Consider the following 23885-nt stretch of genomic DNA (forward strand, 5'->3'; position numbering starts at 1 on the left):
AAAATGGGCAAATGTACTTACTCACAGGACATTTTCTGGTCCTTTAATGGTTAAATTAAGCAAAAAAGTCCAGACGGACATTTTAAGGCTTAGGTTTTAAGGGTTAAAGTACAAATAAAGGCCAATTCTAAGACTTACACAAATATAAATGTGGGTAAAATATTCACAATGGACCTTAAATTATAGAAGTATAATCTAAAAATACTTTTTAATGACCTCTCATGGTATAAATGAGGTATAAAATGAGGTATAAATTAAAGAAAAGTCAGAAAGTGGCTGTAGATTTACAAGGTATTTTGAAGTTCCACTGACAGTGTGCAATGACTGTTATGAAAAACAATCTGTAGATAAGTTAACACAGTAAAGACGACACAGTGAAGGGCTTGAGAACCAAAAGCGCCTTTATAAAAAAATACAAGTAAGACAACAAACAAATAACACTTGAGCAAACAATAAGCCACGAAATAACAAAAAGTATTAAGTTGGACGTAAAAAAAACCAAGTGAAAACATGAACATGAGGCTTGTCTTTGTGTCTCCCTCCCTCTCTTTTTCTCCGTGTGTGTGTGTGTGTGTGTGTGTTTGAGCTGTTTCGGCAGAACTTGTGAGGTGTCTGTGGTTATAATATCATCACATACACTGTATATAAAAACACAGAGAGAGAAAAATGGTTCCAGCTTCAAACGTAAAAAAAAATGAGATCATGATTGTGATATTAATTCAATCTTTGGTCTTTTTTTTTTTAAACATAATATTCTTTTGTATACTGAGCTCAGGTCTGTGTCAACAAATAAACACTTTTATTGCACCGGCTCAAATTGGAGAAGATTGTTTTAAAAAGAGCTAAACTATTATGGACTAAAATATAACGGTTATATGGTGTATAAACAGTTTTAAATACTAAATAACAGTGAGAGGAATCAGCAGACGACGATGATGATGATGATGACGTGTGTGTGTGTGTGCAAGAGAAACAGAGCGAGTGACTACACTGAAGACAGTTTCCTGTTCGACCTCAGACTGAGACGTCATCACGGCGTCAAGAGTTGATTGTTTCATGCTTAAATCTCACCTTGCATGTCCTTCATGGCTTCACGTGTGTTACTGAGGACACATTTTAACAAACACACACAGACAGCCCCCACGCCTCCCCCCCTCCCCGTGCTCAACACTTTACAATAAAGAGTAAAGTAAAGTGTATCTACAACGTCGAGCCACCATGTGTCGATGGAGAACACAAATACTGACTTATTTCACACACACACTGCATAAAAAGTTGAATTGTCTCAAAGAAAAAAAAAAAACTAATAAAAAAAGGTATTTATGACATAATCCATGTTTTACATCACTCATTACAGCAGACATGAACACATGTGATCAGCTGTGACGTCTGTGATTCTGTCCAAACTAAGCATCTTTGGGTGAGTGATTTCATACCAAACATCGTCTCGTTTTCTGATATTTCCCACTGTCTTCTTTCAGTTAGAAGACACAACAACTTCTTAGAGTTTTTGCATAAATGCTTATGGCAGTAATGACAGTAACATGACATCTGCACATCACTCACACAAGCACGCACACACACACACACACGCACACACACACACCTGAGGTTTTCTGTGACGTAAACAGCTTTTCTTCTGCTACGCTGATTAGTTTTTGCCCACTCTAACAACATGGAGATCGTATGGCTTACCTGTACCTGGTTGCTGTAGAAAGGACAAGTACATCGTAGTAAAAAAGACAAATCTTTTCTACTTTCGTCAGAAATGGCAACGTTTGGGTTCTTTAAATGAAATCTCTGTTGACAGATGAGATTTGGCCCTTTTATAATCAACCTGAGACTGTGCTGATTCTATTTTGTACCCTTTTGTTTTTGTGAATTGGAATATTTGATTATCATTTTGTTTTCAGTGAGAACCGTTTGACACAATCTGAAGCAACGACACGTAAACGTTCCGAGTTTAAAAGACTGAGTTACAAACCGTGAGTTTGAGCCCTGCTCATGACCTGCTCTTGCTTTCCTATTGCTTTTTTTTTTTCCTGATTCTATTGCTTCTTTTTGCTGTGAAACGCATACAAATAAACACAAGCCTTTACAAATACAAAAAACAACAACAGATATGTCCAGTCAAATATAAGCAAGACTGAGGGGCAAAAATATTCAAAAGAAAACAGGCATGAAGACAGTCCCGAAAGAACAAAACAGACATGTGTACGTACGTCGGAAAACCATACAATAAAATAAAAAAATAAGAAGCATATCTCTGAATAGTAATAAAAGGAATTTTGAGAAGACAAATGGACACCATGTTAAGTTCTGTTGTTTCAATGTTTTTTTCTTTTTTTTCTTTTACCATCAAACTTTATACACAGCATAGCCCTTATATTTAGCGGAGGAGTGCATTTTCTTCTGTCCTCTGGTTCCTCTGTGTGGACAAAACACCTTTGAAATACCTTTTCCAGAAAGTCTCGTTTTTGGCACAGTGATTTTAAAAATTTGCTTTTTTTCCTCAATCCACTGACACTTAGTGCTTTATTTCTCTCTGTGTTTCTCACGCCAGACTGAACACGTTTCTCCTCTCAGCCCAGAATATGTACAGTATATGTAAATATGTGCTGTATGCCAACAAATTGTTACATATATATATATATATTCATATATATATATATATATATATATATATATATATATATATATATATATATATATATATATATATATATACAGTACCAGTCAAAAGTGTGGACAGACTTTTCTGGAGGAGGAAGCAACACAGTCGTGTCTCTCTCTCTCACTGTGTTTTCCCAGTCACACCTTTCTTCATCGCCGCCAGCGCCGCCGCTGTAGCTGCTGCGGCCGCCGCCACCGCCGCCTCCCCCCACAGCTCCCTGTCACTGTCCGCCTCCCGCTCTCTCTCCTCGTCCCAGTAGTCGTCCTCGCCGTCGTCCTCTTCCTCCTCCACGGCCGACTCGTCCGTGGCTTTCTCCTCCTGCTTGATGGCTGGAGTGGCGGGGGCGGGGGCTGTGGCGGTGGCGGTGGCGGCGTCGGAGGCGGCGGGGCTGTCCCCCGAGTCGCTGCTGTCCTCGAAGGTGTCGGGATTCTCCAGCATCTCTCTGATCAGAGGAGGCATCGGCCCTGGAATCTCCATCTTCAGTGTGATGGCTCTTTCTGCACCTACAGCAACACAAAGGTTGATTTGAATGTTAGCGTCTAAAATCTGACAACGTTATTTTTATATGTTCATATATATATATATATATATATATATATTTATTTATATATATACTGTATATGCATGTTAAAATAAAAAAAAAGAAACCATTTGGAACTATTTAAGGTGATTTACTGATGATTTTTATTACCTTTACTTATATTACTTACTACTTATTTGTACCTGCTGCAAATAATTTGATCAGGCTGCTTCGGCACTTTTATAAATTTCAAAACCAACATTTTTTGACACTTAATGTCCACATGTGTTTAATTTGTTTTGACAAACAGTTGTGTTGTGCTTTATTTGATGTCCTGGATGTAAAGGTTATATGTTCTGTTCTGTCTTGGTGTGGTTCTGACCGAGGTTAAAGGATTTGGAGAAAATACCTCATTGTGATTAGGATTCGGGATATAATAGTCAAGTTCAGTTCAAACTTTTGTCTGTTATATATATTTAAAAAGTTTACTGAGTTTCAAATTGTAATAACTAATTATATTTATTTGTTCAGCCTTAGCTCCGACCTGCTAAAAGACTGCAGATGTTAATTATCTCTTAGCAATTATCTAATACAGTGCATCAAATGATAACATTAACTTAATTTTTGACTGTATAGCCAACTATTTTAAACTTGACTTATCTCACTGCTCTGTTGATCTGTCCACCCACAAGTAACAGTGCAATATTTATTTTTTAGTTACAGTTTTCTTTTACTATTTATCTGTTTTTAGTTGTATACTTTATACATGTAAGTGCTGCTGGACAATGTGAATGTGGGGATCAATAAAGTATTTATCTATCCTTCTATCTATCTATTCATATTCTATGAGGCTGTGTCTATCTATCCATCGTCTACCGCACACATCTATGGGTAATTTGAGAGGCCCTCGTTAGGACTAAATACTTCAATAGCCGTGCACCTCATCGAACACGATGGCATGTCAATTCTCCACTGACCTTTGGTGCTAATTCCTCGCAGGTCTGTGACTTTCATCAGCATACGCGGGAACATGTGAGGCTTGTTCGGGCGCCTGCGGCGGGTGTAGATCTTCAGGGCCTCGAGCAGCGGCTCCTGCAGCTTGTCCACTTTCTCCGGCTCTTCCAGGTCCATGCGGTCTGCGAGAGCCAGAGGGAAGACACAGCTTGATGAGTAAGCATTGATAATTTAATGTTATGAGTTGCTCTTTTTAATATGGAACACACACGCTTAAGCAAGTCCTAAGCTCATAAGAGATGGAACCTTGATGCGGTGTTTGTTTTTGTAGTTTTTTTTCTCTGTCTGTGGTGTAATGTTAGTAAAGGATGGAGCAGACCATTGTTTAAGCAACTGTTGTTGTTATTGTAAACTGGTTTTCTTGGCCCAGTAGAGGAGATGTTCCTCACATTTTTGCAAATATAAGATTTAAGAATGTTTAATGTCTCTGATTCTGCTGTTTACCTGCACAGATCAGGCAGATAGCACTGAGCAGCCCCGTCTCTGTGTCGTCCATCTCCAGCGGCAGCAGCTGACCGGCGAAGGCAAACACCAGGTCTGTGAGTGGACCAAAGCCGGCGTTATGCATCTGTGTCCTGTTCAGAGTCAGGCCATCTGAGAAGGTCATCGTGTCCTGCTCTGGAGTGTAACGAGTGCATATCCTCAGCATCTAAACCAGACACAGACGAAAGGACAACCGGTAAGAATTCATCATATTGACAAGTGAAGCAGTTATATAAGAAGTAATAGGAGCGTGTGCTCCGTACCAGGATGTCCAGACATGCAGATTTGAGGAGGGTGATCTGGTCAGCGATGGTGAGCGTAGTGAAGCCGGGTAGCCGCTTGGCAAACTCCACGATCTTTATAATGCACTTAGTGGAGAGCTCACTGAACTTATCCCACAGGCCCAAGTCCAGCTGCACTCTGTGGTCAGCACTTGAATTCTGGGAGAGAGGGAAAGAAAGAAAGAAGGACATTTCAGTTTGTGTGGCTCATGTTTGTCATCGTGGCAAAGCAGTGAACTAATGCTTGAGTGGATTGTGGGAGTTTACAGACGGATAAAAACAACTTACTGTGGTGTATTTTCCTAGTTGGCCCAGAGAAGGAAAGGTCTCCTTGTGAGCTTTGCTGACTTTATTAACCAGCTCCTCCAGCTCTCCGCTAAGCTCGTAGTTCTCTGGCAGCACCACCTCCTCCTTCACATCCTTCTTCTTCTTGTTCCTGTCGTTGCGCACCGCTGCACGACAAACAAAACACGGACAACACTTTCAAAAAACCTTCACTGTTTCTTTTAATGGTGGAAAATACAGCCTCAGGGTTATTTAACCCCCCACGGAGCCCAGTACTGTCTCAGACACTCACCTTCTTTGGACATGCCAACCTCAAAGCACTTCTGCAGCCGACAGTACTGGCAGCGGTTACGGGTCACTTTATTGATCTGACAGTTCTTGTCTCTGTGGCATGTGTACACCATGTTCTTCTGGATGCTGCGCCTGAAGAAACCCTGGAATCCATAAAAATACAAATAAAAATTCTATTGCACTGCTTCAAGACAGAAAATAAACATCCACATGTTCATTTTATCTCAGAGCTGCAGTGTGGAACGTTTGGTGACTTTTGTTGTTGGTGATGATTCCTTCAGACTGATGATGAATGATCGAGGGTTTAGATTGTAGATTAGATGTAGATTTCTCTTTTTTTGTGGTCCTGGTCTCAGTTGTGTTGATTTACTGGCGTCTGTCTTAACATAAAACAAATCACTTCCTGTGTGCAGTGTGGGAATGACACCAGACCACACGACATCCAAGCACTGCTGTACTGACAAACACAGAGCGGAGCTGGTAGACTTATTCAGCATTGTGTGAACTCGTTTGACTGAAATGAACATTTGTTTCCATTTAAAACTGATTACAGTTATACAGTTTTAAGCTCTAAATCAGGGGTAAATTTGGCCTAGGATGTTAAAATACCGAGAACTTCATCAGGCAAAACCTATTTCTTTCTACTTTCTTAATTTTTATAAAAAAAAAGAAAAAGAAAAGGCTAATTAATGGGATGTGTTGGTTTAAAAAAGTAACTTGAGTTTGCCACAGACTGTTAATCGTGACTTAAAACTTATCTTAATCTTATCTAATTCAGTTCGTCATTTAAAAACATAAAAAACCCCTGATATTTTAATTCATCTGCTGGGCCGGATGTTAACGCTGAAGCACCAGTTACTGAGCTCTATTGTAAATAATACATTTGTCAATAGTTCTATTTAATTTTGATGCAGTGACCATGTGTTGGTCTCTGTGAATACATGCAGTATATGTCAGGAAACACTAGAGGGCACTTTAATAACAACAAACATCCTTGCGCAGCCCTAACATCTGTCTCCAGGCTGCAGCTCAACATCAGGTTCTCACTGTGGCCTAGTTTTTCTTTTGAGGACATCATCGGTTCAACAGTTCACGTCCTATAAAGCCTTCATGTGGCTAAATGCTGTATTTACCTTGCATCCCTCACAGGAGCTGACTCCATAGTGATAACCAGAGGACTTGTCCTGGCACACAAAGCAGGGTTTGTAGACCCGGGGAGGAGGAGGAGGAGAAGGAGAGCTGGGCACCATCTCCTCTGAGCTGGTGCTCTGGGTCTCCACCGCTGCAGAGACAAGAAAACAACGAATTAATCGGAGCATCTTTCCTGTTTGTCATAAAAGTCTTGGAAACGATGATCAAAGCGAATACAGCAACTGATTAAGAGAGAGTTGGTCAACAAACAACCCCCGACCCCATGCGGGCCACCCCTTGGAGCCAGAAGGCAAGCTCAAAGGCAGACATTTTTAAGAGAAAAGGGAGGGGGGGGCACACACTGCTGATTGACAGCCTTAAAAGAGACACAATTAGCTGATGGCCAGATGGCCCTGCTGATAAAATGCTGATTGGCAGCTGAGATTTGATTGGCTTCTCCATTTACTGGTGAGTGGGGGAGCGACATACCTCTGTTGACTTTTTGACTGACATCTGAATTTTTTTGTATCTGCATGTGTTTGGGTACGCGCGCGCACACACACACACACACACGTGTGTGCACATTTTTATTTGAAAGGCTGTCCAACCAGAGCTGCCTATATACCTCCAGCTCCATGTGAACAAACAGAGCAGGGATGTTTATGAGACCTGGCCGTCTCCTTCTCTTCCTTCTCCCTGTCTCTTTAAAGAAAATGGCTGCCTGTATAACACCATTTGCCGTTGCAAAGTGCTGCCAGTGAAAACGCTGAAAACAAACAATGTAAACCAGATGCAGGAAAGGACAAAGTTCCGTGTGGCTGATTTCAAACGTGCACACTCCGCTCTCTCGCTCAGATGTAACAGTAACGCGCCTGGTCTGGATTTAAAGGTGATGACTAAAGAACAACCAGATTCCTTCGAACATGCCTTTCAACTTTCACCTTCAGTCACCCCAACTTCACCTCCCTCTGCCCACTCCCACCCCCACTCTCTTGTTTCCTGGCCCTAAATTCCTCAGTGCAGGCTGGACAGGGTTTAATAGTTGCCCAGGCTCATAAGCAGGCCCAATAAACGCTGTGTTGGGGATGGGAAGGAGGCCCCCGGCCAGGCTGACCGTCTCTTTATTGGGATCCAGTCACCTTGGGCAGCTATTCACATCAACAGCTCCATCCTTGGATCCCTTCCTAGTAAAAATAAAGAATCCAGGGTCAAAAACCCAAAGTCACAGCCCCTCCTGTCACCTTCAATGGATAGCACAGAACTGAACCAAATGTGCCCCCCATTCTGCCACCCCACTGCAGCAACCCCAACCTGAACCCAAAGCTTGTCATTAAAAAGAGTGGTAAGGTTTCAAAAAACAGAGAAGCAAGGGCACAAAGGAATAATCTAATAAAAACAGAGGGGGGAAAAATGAAAAGAGAAAGAAAGGGAGAGAGGGAGGTGAGGCAGAGGACACAAACTTCCCAGTGACCAAAAGGTTAAATAAAATCTTTAACATTTAACTTTGACCTTGACTGAAGAAGGCGAGTCCTAAACGAATGAGCGGCAGCAGCTTTAAAACGTAGTCATGTGCTCAAACACAGCACACACACACACACACACACACATCCTTCTATTTCTAACGTGACTTCAAAAAAACACAGCCCCCGAGAAAGAGAACCATGTTTTTGTAAGTTTGATAATAATATGTGGCTTTGATGCAGTGCGTATGTCTGTAATTATTCAGTACAAGTGCCCGTGACTCATGGTTTCATGGCATGAAAAGGAAATAGAGAACACACCAAGTGGGATCACTGCACACCAGCTATTCACTATTTCTTTCTTTATTTGAGTGAGATTTGTGTAACCCTGCTTTTCTGTTGCTGTTTTTAATTCCCACTGTGAGCCGGAACAGCACACGTGTGATTTCTTTCAATTGTGCACAGATAATATGTGGATTTTCAGGCCTGGTTGAAACTTTGTACTTTGTAAAAACAGATTCATTGTGTTGGCATAAACATTGAATTGTTCTTTTTATTTTATTTGACATTAAACGTGAGGGTTTTGTCACCTCAATAAATGAATGAATAAATTCAAATTCAGTTGCAAAGTCACAAATGTAACTAATGATAATTAGTTTATTTTAGTTTTTAGATTATTTCCACGATTAATCCACTAGTTGTTTGATCCATAAAATGTTTGGAAAATGTCGAATGGTGTTTCCCAAAGCTCAAAAATTATGTTCTCAAATATCTTGTTTTGTTTTGTCCACAAACCAAAAACTTTTAATGATTTCTTTGTTATGTGGAGCAAAGAAACCAGAAAATATTCACAATTAAAAAGCACAGAGACACAGAGTGGAGCTGATAGATGACATCAGCACTGTTTGACAGTGGTTTGACTGTAATGGACATTTTTTACTTTTAAAAGTTACAAATTATGCAGTTTTAAGCTCTAAATCAAATGTAAATTTTGCCTAGAGTGTTAAAATACTGGGGCTTTCTACTTATCTTTTTTCCTTCTAATCTTATGTATTCAGTTTGTTTAAAAAAGGGAACATTTATTGGATGTGTTGGTTTAAAAAATAAAACTTGAGTTTGCCACGGACTGGTACTTATGATTTTGAGTCAGTGAATCTTTTTTTCAGAATAAAAGGCTCTGAATTCTGCGTGACTTTGTTGTTTTTTGTGAATATAAGTGAATGATTTAAAAAACAACAACAAAGAACCATATATTTAAATTCAGGTACTGGGCCGGATACTAACGCTGGACGGCCAAGTTCTGGCACACAGGCCGCAAGTTGCTGACCACTGCTCTAAATCATGTCCACAGAGAGACGAGCAGTTTCAAGCAAGAGAAAAAAACTGAAATAACAAACAATAAGCCCAACAGAAAGTTAATAGTTATACAAATAAGATCTAAACAAAGAGACCTAGTGTTTGTGATTTTTGTGATATTATTGCACATAGTGATGCTGTGCTTTCTGACTGGATAACAAACTGAATATCTCTCATTTCTAGAGTCAGACTAAATAATCACTCTGTCGACTGCGTGTCGAGCTTTAACATCTCCATCAACAGGTGAGTTGATGATATTCCAAGTGGTGGAGAGAGTGTCATGTTTCCAAAACACGGGTTTACATGTAAACAAAAAGCCGCCCGGTGAGCAGAGGGTAAATACTATCATGTCGTCAGTTTGGGGGGCATTAGAGCCCAGGTGTGGAGGGCGAGGAGAGACGAGGCGGAGTAGAAAGAAGTGGCACTGCTGCAACCCGATCTTTGTTTTCTGTTTATATAGTAACACTGACAATGTGAAAGCGTCCCTGGGAGAACAAGTGGAAAAGCAGCTCCTGCTGAAACCGAGACGCTGCATCTGGCGCCAAGGAGAGCGGCAGACTGACACCGTCTGAGGGTGGTGAGGGTGGGGTGAGGAGGGACGTGACTCAAGACAGACAGGGTGAGAGAGAGCAAAAGAGAGGGGGGGGCGCTGGAGGAGGGGAGGTGCCTTTACCTGGTGTTGAGAAAAAAAGGAGCGGAGCCAAAAAGTGTCAGCAGCTGTCATCACCCTGAACTGAGCTCAGCCTCAGCCTGAAAAAAAAAAAAATACCTGGCTGCTCTTAACTTACAGCTCACCTCTTAGTGTGTCACAACATCAATCAGCACACGCCACTGGACACAAAAGACACGAGGTGACGCGTGTGAATCAGCTCTATCAGCCACCTTTATACAGTCTAACCTCACGCATATTTCCCATATCATATATACTGTATATAGAGCAGCTGCTAGTTCTCTCTGCTTTGTTTTTTTTATTTGCACTACGTGACAACGTCGTGGCAAGAAATTCCACTTTGTAGCTTCTGTCACGTAAGTCAATATACGTTAATATTCTTTATTACTACTTCCCAGCTTTCCTCTCTTCCATTTCCTCTGAGGTCTTAACCACACAGAAACTTTCCCTATACATTGGTGTTCTTTTTTTCCGTTCTTAAAAACACCCCAAAACAACTATAAATGCTATAGTATTACACATGCAGGGCCTGTATGTGGCGCTGTAACTCTGCTTAAACTGAAATTTCAATTTTTAAGTATAAATTACAACGTAAACAATCACAGAAAAAGAGACCGAATGAACCAACCAAAAAACAAGGGTGGCCTTTTGAGACTGTCCTAAAACACTGGTGAGGATAAAAAGCCGGGACAATAAAACAATCATTGGGATTTTTTTCCTACATTTGTTCTTGTGTGTTTGTCACGTCACTGTTGAGCTACCAAATGCTTTTCCACAAGCAGAAATCTTCTTTATCAGCTCTGAATGTGTCCTCAGATTTAAGGAACCAAGGTTTTATATCAGTTTTACAAGAGAATATGACACAGTTGAGCAGGAGCAGCAGCTACGCTGAACAAACTGGCCCAAATACTCATATATTAACCTTTTAACAGTTTTAACATCTAAATACTGTGATCATAACTTGAATGAATGTAGATTTAGGACTTCCTTACTTTTCTTTTTTTTACCAGAGGAAATGAACAGGTTAGTTCTTTGAAGTGGAAAACAGCTGTATTTGTCATCGACCGCATCCCTGACGACAGCAGCACTCAACTGTTGACGTTTGATGTTTCAACAGGACAAAAGTGATCTGTCATTGTGCATTAACGGGTACGTGTGATACCTGCCATCGGCCTATGACTGCTCACATTTTACAGCCCGAGTGTACATACAGCGCACAGACACACAGAGTGTGAACATGGTTTACTTTACAGTGACGTTGAAGGCGTCTCTCTCTCTGTCTCTCTCTTTCTGTCTCTCTCCACTCCGGTTGGATGTGACATTTGGCCGATGGGACCTTCAGCCTGACTCAACCTGCCAACATCACACATCACAATGAACTAGACTTTGGGGGGGGGGCATCGTTTTCATTTTTGCTTTGAGCCAGACTAGAAACTTAAAAATGTCCACTCATGTTTCTTTCACACAGTCCACAGCAGATGGATTTAGAGCAGATTCAGTTTTTACAAAACTCACCACTTCAGCAGAATGCTGCGGAATGTGTGTGTGTGGGCAGCTGCATGAGACCACAGTGGAATAGTTCATGATCGCCTGAGTGAATTTTGCCTAATTAAAAAAATGACACTTTCAACTTGCACTCAGATTATTAAATAAGGATGTTAAAGTGTGGTTGTATCAGGTATTAACATATTATTGTAAGTTCTGACTTCACTGAGCTGTCTCTGAGGCACCTGGTCTCACTGGAAACATGGCTGCCAGCAGGGACTCACATAAAAACAGATTTCAACAAAAGGATCGGCTAATAAAATTGTCTTAAGAATGTGTTTGTCACCATCGACTGGCCTTTTTCAGATGGAAACTTGAGTTTGTAATCCGCTCATACTCCCACACCAAAGCCCATTAAGAAAATCAGTGTTTTAAGCTCATGGGACGAAGGAGCTGTCTTGTTTGTTGAGGTTGTGTGACTTCAGTAAATCTGAACAAAGCATTTCAAACACTGAAGTCACAAAATAACATGTTTAAACTTACTCATGAGGGCAGCAGTGAATCAAAATAATCCTGTGTGCAGGGATGAAAAACCACTGGTTTTCTCTATGGGCTTTGGTGTGGGGAGTGAGCAGTTTACACAACTCTGGTTTCAGTAGAAAAAGGCTGTGATTAGCAGTTCTAAAAAACACATACTTAACATGTCATAGACTTATTTTATTGGGTGAGTCATTTTTTTATGTGGCTAAAAGCAAATATTCCAGGCTACACCATGGATGAGTCGTGCTTAACAAGGTCTCTTTTGACAATGTTTCAACAAGATCATCTGTGCAAACAAGGGTTAAATAAAAAAGAAATACATCAAATTAAAGCTTGTGTATTTAGCTGTAATTCATGCACAGATAAAGAGTGGGGGGAGACTTTCAAAGTCAAATATGCTGAGTGAATAATTACCATGACAGCAGGGAGGAGATGGGGGAGATCTGAGTGACAATCCCTTTCATCAGCTGTTTTAAGTTCAATACCAGTGTCCGTCCTCCCCCCCAACTCAACCCTCACTAATAACCCTCTTCCCTCCTCTGTCCTCTCCTGCCTTCCTGCGCTGGAGGGAGGAGGAGTCCTTCCTGTCATTGGCAGCGCCTTTAAAAGAAAAGGCTGTGAAAACCAAGTTACTGTCCAGGAGATAGCGCCATAAAAAGAGTGGCACCAAACACTTAAAAAAGGGAGGCAGACAAACACACACACACTCACATTTATACAGTCTTACTAAGACAAACATCTAAAACTTCTAAACTACTGGAAACACTGTCCACATGTCCACAGGGCTCAGATGAGCACAAACAAGGTCTGACTAGTCACTCGGTAGAGACTGATCTGTGATGAAAGTCACTTATTTTTGTGTTGTTTTTTTTCTTTAGGAGGAAAAAAACATTTACGTTATATTTGTTGTTTTTTTTCTCCTCTCTCTCCATGGTCACGGAGTTTAGCTTTGTCTGCAGAGCGTGGGGGAGGGAGCGTTTATGGGACAGGTTGTTAAATCACGGGGTTTGTCCTTCCCATTCATCATCATACATACAATACACCTTTTCTTTTTTATAACACCCCATAAACTGGCTTTCCATTTTTGCTTCTTTTTTTTTTAATCAGTTAGAATCAGCTCCGGCGTCCATGCGTTCTGACTCTAATTTGATAGCTCATCACAGGCAACAAAGACAAATGTTTAATCTTGTCATATAACGATGAGGTAGACGGTCGGTTTCAATGCTTTCATTTTGACAGACTGACTATTCAGGGATTCTTGACAAAACAATATGAGACAGCGATGATTCAGAATCAGGGATTGTGAAACTTATCAAGTCAACAGCACTTGTCATGTGCCGGCACATTCCCACAAAGTGAGTCTATAGACTTTTAAAGTGGGAGGTAAATGTCAACATGTCAACATACACACTGCGATGTGATGACTACAAATAATCTGATTAGAGTTTACATGATTTATAACATGTAGTGTTTTCCTGGCAGACAGTCGATGTTGAAAACATAAACATAAATCTTAAAAATGCTGGGAACGCTTTCTGTAAATTGAGTTGGTGACTCATCTGTGGCTCCCAACCCATGTCTCTCTCATGTCTCTGGCGATGACTGGTCTATAGGAAACTGTACTGACTGTTCTCATAGTTTAATGTTTTTTTTTTTTTCATCCAGGTTGCACAGAAACAACTTGATGCAACTTGTCTCACTTGCAGGATTAACTGGAAACCGACCGGTCCAGTTCAGAGGCGACTTCCTGTTAAAAGGTCTTCTTTCCTTCTCCATGAGCAGGAAAATAATAAGGTAAATAAATAAAATGGAATATAAATAATGTCTGTGTACACATCTGAATCCTCACTCTCTCACAACTCTGGCACACACTCACATGAGAAACATCTGAAGTATTCATGCATACGTTTTTGTTGATTGATTTTTGATTTTTGTGTCATGCATGGAAAATGTGCCCAGCCCAATCGACGCCCAACAAGACGCCATTTGTTTTTTAGTGACACAGACGAGAAAAGCCAGAGTAGAACATACAGTAAATTACAATTAATACTTAACAAATAAACACTCCTGGATTTTTGGACACGTACAAATCTAATTTATGGGCATAGTGAAACAACCAGTTCATGTTGTCACATTTTTAAAAACACATTTCATTTAGTGATGGTAATCTATTTCATCATAATCAGGCTAATACAGAGTCTTATTTTTGATTTCACCTCATTTACATAATTCACACATAAATCTGTAAACTCCAAGTTTTTTATGTTGTCTTTTGATTGAATGAGATACTAAGACTCACTTGATCTCAACTGCGTTACAATTAGTATAAAGTCAATAACAATCCATCACATGCTGGTTATCCTCTTTATTTAAAAGGTTTAAGACTCAACTGAGAGCCAGTGGCATTTAATACAGGTGAAGGAGCATCTTAAGGTAGTTTTTTTATTAACAACAAATGAAATTTAAAATGACATCACTCTTTCTTATATTACCTATAACTAATGACTTTTTTTGAGGCTTTGTTGTTAAACTGTGATGGTGGATTGGACACAGGAATGGACAAAGCAGTTTTACTACAGCGACAAGAATCTGCCTTTGAAGGAAAGGTCACACACACTCACGCACACACAGAGAGAGAGAGGGAGGCAGATGAAGTGGTGTATTTTTGAAAGTTATTTACAAATGAAAAATAAGTCAATATTTACAACAATTGTAAAAAAGTATCTAACGTTTCTAATCTGACAAACGTTAGATACTTACAATTACAAGTTCCAGACGGACAGCGACTGCAAGCCTGTGACTACTTCAGGTCACTCAAAACTCAGTAACCAATCAGCAAGCAGCTTCCTAAGGCCCCGCCCATGGTCAGAATTGCAAAAAAACAACAAATCAGGCAGCGCAAAAGAACAAGTGTATTTCTCAAACAATAAAATACAATATTTTTGAACGATTAAATTTATATTTTATTTGCTTCTTAAAAAGTGTTGTTGTGAAAATATTGACACATGGGATGATTGGAAAGTTTCCTATTATCCTGACCAAAGTAATTACTTTCATAATCTCTTTAATTTCACATGTGAATGACCAACTCCAGGGAACGTCCAGACCTAGAATCTCCAGGCTTTTAGGTCTAAGAAACAACCGCACAGACCTCATCTAAAACTACTTTATCTCATTAAACAGGCACACGTCGCAGCCAGAGAAACGGCCTCTCTGCATTGTTTCATATTATCTGTTCTCCTCCTGTGTGATGATATGCTGCTCCATTGTTACGCTCGCTTTGAAGAGCCCATTTAAAGACAAGAGTTGCCAGAGAAAAGGCAGATTATCTCTGAATGAAGAAGAGACCATTTCCCCTCAAGGCCGATAACACCGAGACACAAAGGCTTGCAAGGGGGTTTAATTCCAAATCCAACTTCATTCTTCCACTCCTGCTTCAGCCCTCGCCTCTTTTCAAGTGCCCATGCCCCAACACACAACGCCTAATCTCTTAATTGACCTTTTGTAATTGTAATTGAATCATTAAAAGCTCCTGGTTACACAACACAAAGCATGTAAGCCGAGCCATGTGTGAGCAGAGAATAAACACACATAACTGCTGGGAGAGAAAACACACACACACTGTAAGCCCTGCCAGAGTACAGGCATGGATGAAGTGTAGGAAGAGGGGATCTTCAGGTGAGGAGGAAAAAAACTCCAAAACAAATGTCACACAGAGGAGAAACTCTGCGTGACAGAGAGAGTGGACAGACTTTGGCATGTCCTCGCTGTCTTTAATGCCTCCTGACGTTGAAACAAAGGAAGGCACAGAGGTGCTGAGCTGCCGCTCATAAAAAAACACAGGAAAAGATGACCACCACCAACACCACCCGACCCCCTTTTAACACACACACACACACACACACACACATACACAGACAGACAGACAGAGGAAGGACAGAAAACGTGTGTCAAAAAGACACAAGAGGCCAAAGTGCTGCAAGGAATTTAACAAGTTCTCTGAAAGCATTAAAAAAAAAAATCCCCTAAAATCAAACATTATTTATTTCACTTTCCTGTAAGGACTGGTTTATGGGGGGAAAAAAAGAACAATTACTGATCCGACTAAAACCAGACCAGTCCGATTCAAAATCAGACCCCTTTAATGTGACTGGGAGTCAAATTACTACTGCATGTGTAGCTTCAGGCCTGGACACAGAAGAATGAGATAACAGCAACAAAAACAAAAAAATGTTGGGGGACCGCTTTTATTCTGTCACCTTAAATAACTGAATACGGATGCTAGGAAGACTCTCAAGATTCTCAAACGCTGCACATGACAAATGACTCGTCCATAAAATTGATGACCTCTTCATTAAGATCGGTCCGAGTTTGACCAACCACCACACTAGTGAATCGGCATCATTTGCTGACTCATCAGAACATACAGATGTGTCATGATCAGTCTTTTAATCTACCCCCTTTAGCTTATATCAAAAATTACACATTTTAGCTCAGCTAAACTCTTGAAAAAAAAGAAAAGAAAGAAAGAGTGTCATTGTGGAAGTTTGTGGTGTCCGAGAGTTTATGTTTTTATTTATCATGAAGGCAAATGTCAGCAATACTTGACTGGACTGGACTGGAAAACTGGACTAAACTGAACGAAACAGATTTTTTATAAAAAGAACACTTGATTGATGACCATTTGTGGACATTTGTCTTTCAGCCTGGCATCTGGCAAAGCTCCTTAGCGAGTTGTAACAGGCCCTGCTGTGGTGTTTGTCATCCTGACTGCTCATGCATCATCATTAGGGAGCACTGTGGACCTGACAGCACTTGATGCTCTGGTATCTAAATAATTACTAAGATAAATAGACGTAAAGGTGCTCAGTGGGGACCAGAGTGAGAGGAGACAATGTTGTTGTTGGGAATAAAAACTGCAGCGGTGTGACTTCAGCGAGTCAGCTTGTGTAGGCAGATAAAGTCAATGTTTGATTTTCCAAGCCACAAAGCCAAGTGTAACCAAAGAATCTGAAAGTGGACTCCATGACATTTGTCTCCTTTATCTCTATGATGTTTGTCTGTGTGGCTGTTTCTGTGTCATCCACTCAGGTCTGTGGAGCAGAATAACTCACTCAGATGTTAGTGATTCATGCTTTAACAAATTCAAATTGACTTCTCTTTTCAACAGAAGTCTTTCTTCCAAAAAAGAAAAATGCTGAAATGGATTCTTTGAGTAACTTCCTCTAACTACACCCCCTGGCAAATGTACGATAAAGCATGAAATTGCCTAAGCAGTAACACTATTCAGATCATTGTTTTTTTCTTCTTTAATCGCTTTCTAAAAAAATATGTTCTAACTTCCTGTCACTTCCTGTGTGTATTGCCCAAATCACAACCCCACGTGATCTCCAGTTTTCCAGGCCCGATCAATCTGTTAGTGCTGTCTCTGTTTGGATGTTGGTGTTTGTTGTTTTCTGGACACATCGCCAGGTCAGGTCTCACATTGTTTAAAGAAAAATAAATTCTGTCAATCATGTGAAGTCATTCATAAAGAAAACAAACACCGTGATGTAAAAATATGCACTCCCCAGCTCACTCACTCACTCACTCTCACAAAGGCACACTGAGCACATAAACAAACAGGCTGCAGGGTGAGAATGGGACATAGAATCGAAAGGAATCTGACTCTTCCTGTGGAGAGAGCTCTGTGATAACAACACACACACACACACACACACTCACACACACACACACACACACACACACACACACACACGGAGCTGCTGGAAAGGACAGAGTACTCACACTGGACGCTGCTCGTCCCAGCCCAGGCGAAGGGGTCCAGGCCGGAGAAGTAAGGGGTGGCCTTTGCGAGCATGCAGGAGCCTTGTCCGGACACATCAAAGAGGGGCCGCGGGGCCAACCCCAGTGCCTCCATACAGTCAAACATGCTCTTCTCAAATCACAGCACACACAGCTGCAGTCCTGTGCTATTGTTCTGCAGCAGAGCTGAGGGGCTGCAAATACTCCCGGTACTTAAAGTAACTCAATGCCCTTTACTCAGTCCAGGTGTTCCCTGTCTGTCTGTCTGTCTGTCTGTCTGTCTTTACGCCTGCCAATGTCCACTGACTGCCTGTCCTGTCTCCTCCAAACTAAGTCCTACAGATGGAACAATCCTCCTTTGCCTTGTTTCCTTGCTTCTTCAAACTGCTCTCAGATCACTTGCCTGTCTGCCTCCCTGCTGTAACTGATCTGAGTTCCCCTCTCGCCGGCTCCGTGGGCCTCTCACAGTCCACCACACACACTGTCAACTATCTGCATGCTCCCTCAGCAGTGAAAAAAGGAGGTGGGGTCGACGGTGAAGAAGAGGGAGGGGCTTACACCCAGAGGTGGGCGTGTGCTTGCTTTCCAAGTGGCTATGCAACAAACTTTCTCTCCCTCCCTCTTCTCTCCTTCAACTTTTCCAACTCCTCCTTCATATTTCATATTCTGCAAACAAAAACAAACACTCCTCACCTCCCCTACTTTTCCCACTACTCTTTCCTTGTTTTTTTTTTCTCTACCAGCATTAACTTTCTTTTTGTTCTCTCACAGGAAGGGAAATCACTCCCACTATGCAGAGCCTGCTGGGGGCATGAAAGAAAGGCATGGAGAGAGCAGCAGTTCAGTGAAGCTGTCATTTGCTAATTTTCTCCAGTTTCAATAACAATGACACACACACACACACAATCCCTTTGAGGACTCACATTGACTTCTATTCATTTTAACAACCTGACCATACCCATAACCAGTGAATGCCCTAATCCTAACCACAATACAAATCTTAGCGCTAAACTTTACCAGTTCTTCAGAAATGATGTTTTCCTTTAATGAGGACCAGGTTTTGGTCTCCACGACGACTACTGGTCCTAACAAGTTCAGTGTTTATCCCAGAAAAGGTCCTAAAGAGGTAACAAATACACACACACACGGGGAATAAGCCGGTGCATTATCCTGTAACCTATTCTATATTTACATAAAGTATGTGAAAAACTAAGCAAGGAAACACAAACAGAAAAAACCCAGGAAACTTGTCGTCTTGTGCTGTAATCATTTCTTGTAACCTTCCTGAAAAAGAATGGTGTGATGCTATTTGTCATATCACACTTCAAAGCACTGGAACCCATTAGGGAAACAGGATTATTTAACTTGCTGTGTTTTGAGGGGTCGCCCCCTACTGCCATGGCCCTGCAACTGCTACTGCTGTTACTAACAACAAGGGCTGAACTATTTAGGAAGAATGACTCCAGTTGTGTATCTTTTGAAGTCCAGCTTATGAATGACTACGTGCTAAAACAAGGAGACGAAAACTTGAAGATGAAAGTTTTGTTAAAGTTAATCAGTAATTAATCAAAACATTTGCAGCAGCAAAAATAGAATCATTGGCGATTTGCAGTTGTTTTGAAAATCATTAATTGTTCAGCCCTGTTTCCATACTTAGTGCTACTACAGTTATTATACATATAAAACCATATAACTACTACTACTGTAACACAGTACATCATCATCATTTTAGTCACGGTTTTATACAATGAGCCCTTTGTTGCCTTACTCTGTAAACAAGGTGTCTATTAAATAATAAATGTTTATTTGTTCTTCCTCCAAGTATTTCTTTCATTCGTTCCTCCTGTTATACGGTTATATTTTTGAGTTATTGGGGCGTCTTGTCATCTACAGACTGTGCAGCTCACTGAAGGACAGGTGTGATTAGTGAATTTAGGCTATACACATACAATTGATTTCATTTAGATAAGGCTAAGGAGAAGATGTTGAAAATTTCACCAGTACAAAATCAGGATATACTTTAAAAGTACATTCAAAAATGACACATGACAATGACTTTTTTCTTTTTGATTAAATGATGTGATTGAAAGTTGCTTTAACAAATTATTATATATAATGTTAAACATGTCTGCTGTAACCGAGCAGACGTTTTCGACATGAAATAGTACAAACACAGATGTTACCATGATGTGACATTAATTAAGGTTCAACACCAGGTTTAAGAGAATCCGGGTCCTGCTACACTCTCAAGTGTAAGAGGAGGTCACACTAATTACTTGACACTTTAACCTGTAGAAGCAGTTTTTTTTTTTTGGGGCACAAAAATCTGTTATTTCAATACTGCGTGCATATATTTCCCCTATTTTTACATAAATAATTCTATGTGGTCACTATGGCTTTGCTAAAACAACAAATCTACCCCTGACTTTTTCACATGAAGTTTGCTTTTTTCCCACATGGTCTAGGGCTGTTTCTGCTATCTGATCCAGTTTAGAATGGATTCAGTTGTGTTCCCTCCTGCAGTCACATTGAAGTGTGACTCCACTGCAGGCGAGCCACACACTGCACCGGAGTCTGGATAGTTTGTATACGAGACAGCCTCACCTCCTCCCTTTCCTTCCCTCGTTCAAGAGGGATGAACTCTGGAAGAAACCCCCACTGGGGCTCTAACACTCCCCCCCACCCCACACACACACACACACACACACACACACACACACACACACACCTACTTCCAAACTTGTCCTGCCTGTGGCTTTGTGCACTCCATGCTGCATAATAATTCTCTTTTTGTTTTGTTTTTCCTTCTTTTGTTTACTTAAATCTCTCTCAACACCCTGAATCCATTTAGCCATTTGTTGTCATTATTAGGAGGATAATCATGCAGCCTTGATGTGATGTATAAAAATAAATAAATACATGATGAAAGTGCTCTTTTAGAAAACTCCTCTTCCTCCTCAGTGAGTAGAGTCTGTACCTGTCTTTCACCATCCGGTAACCCACACACTCACACACTACAATGACACACTGCAGGGAGCAGAGCTGCACAATATCAGCCCACTGAGCTCTTTCCACACCTTGAGACAATTACCCTCCCCGCCTCGCAGCACCCTGCCCCCTGTTGCTGCTTTGAGGAAGGAGACACACAAATGCAGGAGGGAATGTGAGAGAAGAAGAAGAAGAAAAAAAAATGTCTCTTTCTCCTTCACTTTGAACAAAAACATAGGCTCACTCCCACTCTTTTAGTTAGGCAAATTGCAGCTCTCTCTGCCTTTGAAACTTAAAACACGGGACTCCCCGGACGGCCATGTCCTTTCCCTCTTCTCTCTCTCACACACACACACAACTTGTAAGAGGAGCGTGTCACATTACAACTATTCACAATCAGGTTCTTCAGCTATTCATCCCGTCTTCATGTCTGACACAAACACAGAGTGCGAACAATGGCCTCTCTTTCTTTCCTCTGTCTGTGTCTCAACCGGCAGCTCCTCCAGCGCGGCCGCAGATATTTGCACAAAGTCTCACTGCGGTCATCAGCAAGCGCACAAATATAGTCACAAATGTGAGGCAGGGAGCACAAGACTGCGGGTTTGTGATATTCATGGGTGTTGGAATGTGCAGCCTACGGAGTGGCAGTCAAAATGTGTGTGTGTGTGTGTGTGTGTGTGTGTTCGTAGTATGTGTATGTGCTTAAACAGAGTGCATGTGATGACAGACACAAAGAAAAACACACAAGCCTCAGTCTGTGCCTTTAGGTTCAAGTTACTAATATCACACCACACACGCGCACACACGCGCGCACACACACACATTACTAAGAACAAGATGTGACAAGTACAGAAATTACGAAAGGACAGTGTGTTCATTGTGGAAAAATTCACTTTTGTGCTCCAGCTCCACATTCAGACTTTAAAAATAAACGTGGCTCTGGAAGTGAGGGGAAGGCATAAATCAGTTTTCTAAGAACGTTATAGACACATTTACTTATTCCGCAGAAAATACAAAGATCGTATTGTGTATTTACACCGTTGTTTTTATTCTCTCTCTCTCTCTCTGACGCACTGAGCAGAAAAGGAGCTTCAGCTGAAAAGGGGTTTGTTGTGTGTTCCTACAAATTCCCACTGCTATTAGGAAAATAAGAGAGAAATTACTGTATGACTGAATACACAGCAGGGAGCTTTTGATGTCGATATCCTCTAATTTCAAGTCCAGGGAAGCTTTGAGTTTCATCTCATTAGGGAACAAAGTCCAGTCTTCCGCTCACACTGATTAGGACCTGGTTTGAATTAATTAGCAAAGCCCATTTAAAGTTCTACTTTAAATGGTGTATAATTTTGTTCACTTTGCTCTAATGAGAGATAAGTAATTTATTTTAGCTTTCCTTGTTGGTGACGAATGGCCTCATTAATTGCATGGTTCCTCCTTCATTAACAATAATCAGCAGCGGAACCCGCCGCTGGCAGGCAGCCACGGCTAACTATCCGTTTACATAAGGGCTGTCAGTTTATCTGAGGGAGTTTATAAAATCATGTTTTTGTAAATCCAGCCGACGCATACATGAGTGCAGACAACAACCAGACAAGAAGTAAAACGCTGTAAGTACATGTTAGGTTACATTTACACAAGTAACTGATATTACATGACAGTATAAGAACATGATGATGATCATTTGTAACAGGGAGGTAAAACAGTTATTTCCTATACAAGTGATAGTTTGGTAATAGCAATAGAAAAACATGTGGAGATATCACACTGATATTACCCACATAATACTTTGGTAATAACATGTTATCACTCAAATATTATCTCCTTATTACAACATTGTTGTTACAAAGCTGATATGGCATCAGAATTCTGTAGAGCATTGTTTGACAGACAATGATCAACATTTTTTGAAAGTTTTCTGACATTTTATGGACCAAACGATTACTCGATTAATCGATAAAATAATCGACAGTTAATTAATCGATAATGAAAATAATCGTTAGTTGCAGCTCTAGAATTCAGTTTGTATTAACCATGATATTGTCTCCCTGATCATATCACCATGTTCTCACTGTACTGTGATGTAAATCTTACATTTATATTGATATGTTGTGTTGCAGTGAAGACACTGATGATATCGTCTTACATCTGATTCAGCTACTGTCCAAAGTCACACAGTGTGGAAATATACGGTATGGAAACATGAAGAGTTGGTATCATTAGAATTCCTCATTTGGCATTACACCCATAACACACAAACCAGACATATAGATTACATTACATTACAATATGTCATTTAGCAGTCGCTTTTTGCAACCATTGCGACCATGATGTCTTTCGCACACAGGGTACCGGTCTTAACCACTGAGCCACTACAGACAGCACCTGTGTGTGTATGTGTGTGTGTGTGTGTGTGTGTGTGTGGGTTGTGTATCCGTCCCAGGTTTCAAACTGTCAACTTTCAACCACAACAGAACAGTTTCTATACTGGGGGAATCGAACCCACGCCTGCCTGGGGGTAAACCAGGAGTCCTAACCGCTAGACCATATAGGACCTGATACTTAAAGGTCTTCTTAAAAGCATCTCACACACAGTAAGTGTTAGTGACGTAAAGATTTAGCCTGCATGTAGCCTATTGTAAGCAGATGGATAATGAATAGATTGTTTTTTTAATGTTTATTTGTATTCTCAACTGTTTTACGACTGCACTGATTCCAAATCTTCCTCACAATCTGCTGTCAGCTGTTAAACCAAATAAAATTGAAATGTCAACACATAAGCAAATGTGTTACCTGGATGAAAGTGAGTATAAATAGCTCACAGCTTATTGTGTTTTACCATCAGTCATGAGTGACCACCCTTTTTTTTTTTTTCTCCCAACCTCAAGCGGCCTCTCATATCTGC

General features: G+C 40.8%; 1 protein-coding gene across 1 annotated transcript in view; it reads right to left on the reverse strand.

Annotated features, from left to right (window-relative positions):
* Positions 1-2712: 2712 nt before the first annotated feature.
* LOC122768724 (retinoic acid receptor gamma-like) overlaps positions 2713-23885 on the reverse strand; it is a 46344-nt gene continuing 25171 nt past the window's right edge. The window contains 9 exon segments of the mRNA XM_044024918.1: positions 2713-3004; positions 3007-3048; positions 3050-3177; positions 4172-4330; positions 4653-4857; positions 4955-5131; positions 5261-5424; positions 5550-5691; positions 6682-6830. Coding sequence (XP_043880853.1) covers positions 2795-3004; positions 3007-3048; positions 3050-3177; positions 4172-4330; positions 4653-4857; positions 4955-5131; positions 5261-5424; positions 5550-5691; positions 6682-6830 — 1376 coding nt within the window. The 3' untranslated portion in view covers positions 2713-2794.

Source organism: Solea senegalensis, linkage group LG4 (genome assembly GCF_019176455.1).
Source record: "Solea senegalensis isolate Sse05_10M linkage group LG4, IFAPA_SoseM_1, whole genome shotgun sequence".
In the NCBI taxonomy this organism is placed as follows: domain Eukaryota; kingdom Metazoa; phylum Chordata; class Actinopteri; order Pleuronectiformes; family Soleidae; genus Solea; species Solea senegalensis.